Source organism: Eurypyga helias, unplaced genomic scaffold, assembly GCF_000690775.1.
Source record: "Eurypyga helias isolate BGI_N326 unplaced genomic scaffold, ASM69077v1 scaffold3255, whole genome shotgun sequence".
NCBI lineage: Eukaryota > Metazoa > Chordata > Aves > Eurypygiformes > Eurypygidae > Eurypyga > Eurypyga helias.
The window spans coordinates 57,824-63,823 of record NW_010251949.1 but is presented as its reverse complement, the minus strand read 5'-3'; the positions used below and the strand labels follow the sequence as shown (position 1 = coordinate 63,823).

Here is a 6,000-nt window from a genome sequence, read left to right as displayed (position 1 = left end):
CCCCCCCCCCCCCCTTTTTTTCTTAACCAAGAAGCTGAAGACCTTTTCCAGAATTTTACATCATGAAACTGAAACAGCTTCCTTTAATCACAGAATCCATGGGAACCAGCTAGGGTGGAGCAGGCAGTCCTGAACTCTGGAAGACCAGACTATCTAGCTCAATGTGAGGTTTAAAAGCTTCTACATTTTTCAGGCACAGAGTCAAATCCAAATGTGCAGAACCCAGAACTTCCCAACTCCTGAAAATATAGCCTTAGAGTAACCCCAAAAGACAGCATGAAAGCCCACCTCCAGCTCCTTAGCAGCAAATTCAGTCAGGTGAGAACCAGTCAGCAGAAAAGCAGGTAGTTGTTTTTGTTTGCCTCTTTTAATTTACCTGTGTTCTGGCAGAAACATTCCAGCAAATTCTAGTTTGCTGACCAAATGCTCATCAGCTGGAAAATTTCCAAACACAGCAGCTGCATGGCACGCTCTCTTCACAGCAGTGAGGACGCAGCTTAAATGCGGAGTAGGAAAAGCATAAACAGTCCCCTCTAAACTAATAAACTAATTAAAAACTCCTGCTCAATCCTGCTACCTTTGAAAGGCAGAGTAGAGTGTCATGAGAAATCTGGTCCACTGCTGTCAAAGCTTTGTCTTAAAACACTCACCTCTGGCCTCAGAACAGCCTTCTTGCAGGCCTGGCACACAGGGCCATTCCTGGAAAAACTCAGGGGAAGTCGACGGGTACGATTCTGGCAAGTTGGCTCCTCACATACTAACCAGCCCTGCACAAATGGGGAACACAGAACAACAGACATTTTTACCATAAATTTGAGTTATAGCTAAACAATGAATCACACTCAAAAAAAAGAAAGGAAGAAAAAAACCCTCAACTTTACCATCGTCTGTGAAGCTGATACTATAATACGTGCTGCTAAGATCCAAAAGTCAGGTATAAGGAGGAGATGGTCCTTGTTTAAGGTAACACAGTCAGTGGGGGAGAACAAAGCTGAAGTCGTCTTGCTTCGAAATTCCATATTCTCCACACCGCAGTCATGTTTTCCTTGAAATACACTTAAACCTCTGCTCTTCTCCAGTTCAGACAATGTTAACATGTAACAGAATTACTTTATGAAACTATGTAGACCAGACAGCAAGACACCCCAGAGACCCCTAACAAATTAAATTTTAAAGTAAAGTGCCATTTCCTTGCTTGCACTTTAGAGGGGAAAACCAGTTTTAACTTTCAGGTTTTCTGATGACAGCTAGCAGCCCTCTTTTGTATACATTTTTTTAACAGGAAGCAATTGAGACTTCAGCGTAAGCGGAAAAAGTAACATTTTGCTGAGTTAAAATGAAATAAAATCTGAGCCAGATTGCTCTGAGGCAGCTCAAGCAGACAACGGAGAAGGCTTCTCTTAGGAGTACGGAAAAAAAGAATACTTCTAGAGCTGGTAAAGATGTAATGCCTTCTGTACCAGGTCCAACCATAGCTTAAACCAATGCTGCACCTCACCCCTAAAAACCACCAATAGCAGATACCTAAAGAATACCATGAGAAAAAGAACACAGTATAACAAAAAGCCCACAGTAAAAACTTTCCAGATTTTTCCAGCTTTTTGAAATAGCTCAGGATCCTCCTTAAGCAGTGTCTTGACATTCAGTGGTGATGGATACATCACTGCGCCCATCTCAACATCAAGTGCCTTTCGAACCAATGCAAAATTTTAGCATCTGCAACTTCCTGCACAACTACAGACTGCATGAAAAAGTATCTTATTTTTCTTATTTTTCACACACAGAAAAAGAAGGATTTTCTTTTTTAATGACTTTAGTTTTTGTATCAGGAGAGACTAGGAATAATCATTCTGCATTCACATGATCCATGCCACTCATGATTTTACAGACCTCCAACACATTCCCTGCAATCAACCTCTCTTCCAAACCACAGCCTAAATTTACTCAGTTGTTCCTTGCATGGAAAATACTCCACATCTTCATTGCCCTTCTCTGAATCTCTTCCAGGTTCTTTTTGAAATGAAGGGATGGTGAAAAATGGGACAAAGGAGAAGGGAGATGAAACCAGCATTGCATACTGTACTCGGGATGCTAGATGAATATGATTTTATACCATCTTATTTACAAAAAAAAAAAAAAAAGAGCAGAGAACAAGATGGTAAGTACCACCCTTTCTTTTCCTCAAGTCCTGTTGGCCTGGAACACTACTGAGCATTTGAGCACTGAGCAGTCTTTTCCAAAAAGATATTTATTATTATCCAAGAACTGTAATTTCATTCTTCAGTAGCCAATACACACATTGTGCAAAATTAAGATTGCGTTTTTAGCATCTGCATCACTTAACGTTACTTGGCAGAGGATTTAATCTTCCATTGTTAACTGACAAGTCAACTTGCTATCACAAAGTCTTCCTACAACCCTTCTCAAACAGCTCCCTGAGCAGCTTAGCACTGTCAAACTCTGCATTTCAGGTTATCAGCTGTTGATGTTTCTGCCGGCAATAGCAACTGTTTATTTTTGCCTCTGTTTCCAAAATGTGTTTCTGTTGCTCCTGCAAAGAAGTTGAATCTAACTATACCAGGATTCCTGGTGCTTTGGTAGAAATATTACAAACCAGAAGACAACTTAAAAACTTGCTTGCTTCCCTTCTCACAGGCTCTTTAACAAACCTGCCTCAGCATCACACTCTGGCAATGAGTTATGCCTAATCTTGGTGATGGCAACTCAGGTTTCCAGTTATTATCATGTTTCCTACCCTTCCAGTTTTCCACTACTGCCACTGTCACCATCTTGGTTGGGAAGTTAATAACAAAAGCTTGCGACTATATACCTTTCCTGGCTTTCATTTCCTGGAGATTCCAGTTTGCTGGCAAAGCAAATTTGTTAGCAACAACTTTAGTTTTCTTTCCTCACTGGCATGGCCAAAACTGAATCTCTTTTGTACCTGTCCAGTGTCCTGACTCAGTATGATTATGTTAGTAGTGTGGTTTAAAGTTAAATATTTGAGTTACTTCATTTCTAATGTTTTGGAACTTGTGTGGAAGAAGATGTAAACTTAGTTTTCCGTCTCCCAAAATCCTGTTAAAATGGCACTTGACTATGTCTACTCTTAAACATTTTAAGGTGGGGTTGGGTTTTTTTGGCTGGTTATCCCCCTCCATTATTTAGTGGAGTTTGCAGAGACTTGTTTGGTTTTGAAGTTTGTCATCTAAACGATCAGATAACCTGAACACTGTATTCTTTCATGTTTGTCAGCTTTATCCCTTTCTTCAACTTATAAATGTATTCTGCTACAACCTCTTCAAGAGTGCTAGAAGTCTGATTCAGGTTTTCTGTTGGTCCTGGTTTTTTTTTTTTTTAAAGATGAAACTTCAAATCTTTTCCAAAACACTTCATCTATTCCAGAGGCCTCTCTTCTTTCACCATTTCTCCTCAGTGTTATCCCACTGGGTGCCAAGCCCATCAAAACACTCCTGTTGCTCTTGCAGAGAGGAGCTTTTATGCCCATGTGGGCAGACCAGAAAAACTTCACATGGAACTTCAAGCCAAGAGGAGGGTATACAGCACTACCTAAGATGTGTGCTCAAGTCCATAGTGCAGAAATGGAAAGAGCGTGTTAAGATATGCAGTTAGGGTTCATTTCACGCTGCTCTGGATATCTAAGAGCCTGATACCTAGTCTAAGATAGTCACCCCATGACCTGTTTATAGTAAATGGGGGAAGGAAAAAGCAACTCCAAAAAGCAATTTACCCAACAGGTTTTGGGATGCGGCAAACTCTGCTCTAGGGCTCTAGCAAGCTTTTTGACGACAGCATGAGGAGTGTATTTGATCGCTATGTTTGTGTTTTACTGTTATGCCTTTTAACAATGTAAATCATTACAGATTTAATAGGGTGAGAAAATTCCAAGAATTCAGAAATCTGCTGTGGATTTAATTTTGGTCTGTGGCACGAATGTTGCCCTAGCAGTCCTAGTACCACTCTCCCTGTCACATACAAATTATTTATGACAAATATTTTGCAAGTGACAGTAGAAAGATAGGCACTCAAGACTGAGCTACTTTATCATTAGATGCTTCACCACAAGAAGTCCTAACTTAGGACCTGACCTAACAGAGACACCTGACCTGTGTCTTCTGACATTTGCAGACACAAATGAGCATCTAGTCCTTAGCTTTGCTTTTGTATATAGATGTAAGATTCAGTTCTAAAAGAGGAAGGTGCCTCACATTTTTCAAATAACTCAGTTTTAATAAACATGGAATAACTTACTACCGAGAAAAGCTACTCAAGGAAGAAATTGAGATCTTCAGACACTCATGAGTATGGAGAATTTCATTAGAGTCATTGCGAGGGAGAATACAAAACCATTTCTGGAAAGGGTAATAAATTGTCACAGATCTTCCCTTAAGTTAATTCTTAGAGACAAAAGCTATGCTCTGTGTGGAAAGCTGCTTATGCCGTATTTGCCTATTATGTGGCATCTCTACCTTTCTATGAAACATCTGGTAGCAGTCTGACACAAACAGGGCCTTAAAATACACAGCCATGCAGGGGGAGGTGTGGAAGGTGTCCTCACTCATTCCAAAACCCTCCTGTTTAAGAGCGTAATTGTTTCAGCTGTAACTATGAAAAGACACAAAGAGGACACTCATGACTCAAAACATATTAAATGACTACATTTGAACTTTAAACCATTATACTAGAAAAACAAAGCATGGAAACTGCCAGATAGTAAGGTATTTAGTTAGGGAATGCAAGTGCAACTGAAAAAACAAACCCTGGAATGGGAGCAGCATCGCGACTTCAGCTGAGCAGAATGCTCAAAAATAGACAACCATGAAAATAACGCATGATAAAAGTCACAGTGTGTTTTCTGCCACCTATTGGCATTTTTAGCTAACAAAGGACAAGGACCACTTGCAAGATACTGCTTATATTGTCTTGTAAGGGAATGCATAGATGGTCCACTCAAACTACCTCTGAATAATGATATCTGAAGCAAGTTTCTTCATGCAACTGGTTTGGTCTAATGAAGTCACTGTTGAAGAAAATGCTGGGGACTTTGCTGGCCACAAAACACAGGTGAAAAAATATTGGAAAACCCCATTTAAACTAAAAACAATAGCTGAGGATAAAAATAAGCATTCAAAGTCAACAGCTTACTATTATACTTGTTTCCAACTACTATGAAACAATGATCAAAACGTAACTTTCACTGAACAGTAAGTTTCTCAGTAGATCTCCATTTAAAAAATATGGTTGTTGCCTACAATAAAAAAAACCCCAAATGTGCTAGGTAGATACTAAGTAAATATCTCTTCAATTCACATAGAAAACAGTTAATATCATTTGGACAGACTTTCTACCAGTTATAATTAACACTAAAGAGGTCTTTTCTTCTTTGTCACCTCTCTATTCAGACCTTATTTGCGTTTGTTTGTACTTACTATCTGTTAATCTCTCTTAACAAATGACAACAATAACTGTTGCTATTATGCGTGGAAATTAAACATGTAGATAACTGTGAAGGGAGCTATTTTGGAAAAAAAACCAGTATCAGAAACATGTAGTCCTCTATGGCTCTTGTTTTGCTTTGATAATTAAGCCATAGCCTTGATTTGTTTTAAACGAAAAACCTTTCCATGGACATGTATGTTGCAATCAAATTCAATACGTGCATTAGGTTCTGATTCAATTTGTTCAAGTGCATTACCGTTAACCCTTATTTGATCCATGCCTGTCATCTTCACTGACCAAACAAAACCAATCCTTCATTTCCCAGCAGCTATCACTTTACTCTGTAAATTGATTTGCAATAGATCAAATAAAATCATAATAGGAAACATTCAGTTTTGTTCTACTTGGTATCTGCAACACTGTGGGAAATTAAATAGAAGTTGATAGTAAAAAAAAAAAGCAACCAGCATTTCCAAACATACTGTCTACAAATGCTTAGTTCCTTTTAAAATATAAAAAAGTGTATGCAAAAAACCCTCC

At 38.9% G+C, this 6,000-nt stretch overlaps 1 protein-coding gene across 1 annotated transcript in view; it reads right to left on the bottom strand.

The window, feature by feature from the left end:
• LOC104510045 (DNA polymerase alpha catalytic subunit-like) overlaps nucleotides 1-6,000 on the bottom strand; it is a gene marked incomplete at both ends in the record, with an annotated part of 84,586 nt that overhangs the window by 22,421 nt on the left and 56,165 nt on the right. The window contains one exon of the mRNA XM_010152177.1: nucleotides 651-767. Coding sequence (XP_010150479.1) covers nucleotides 651-767 — 117 coding nt within the window. The remainder of the gene's footprint in view (nucleotides 1-650; nucleotides 768-6,000) is intronic.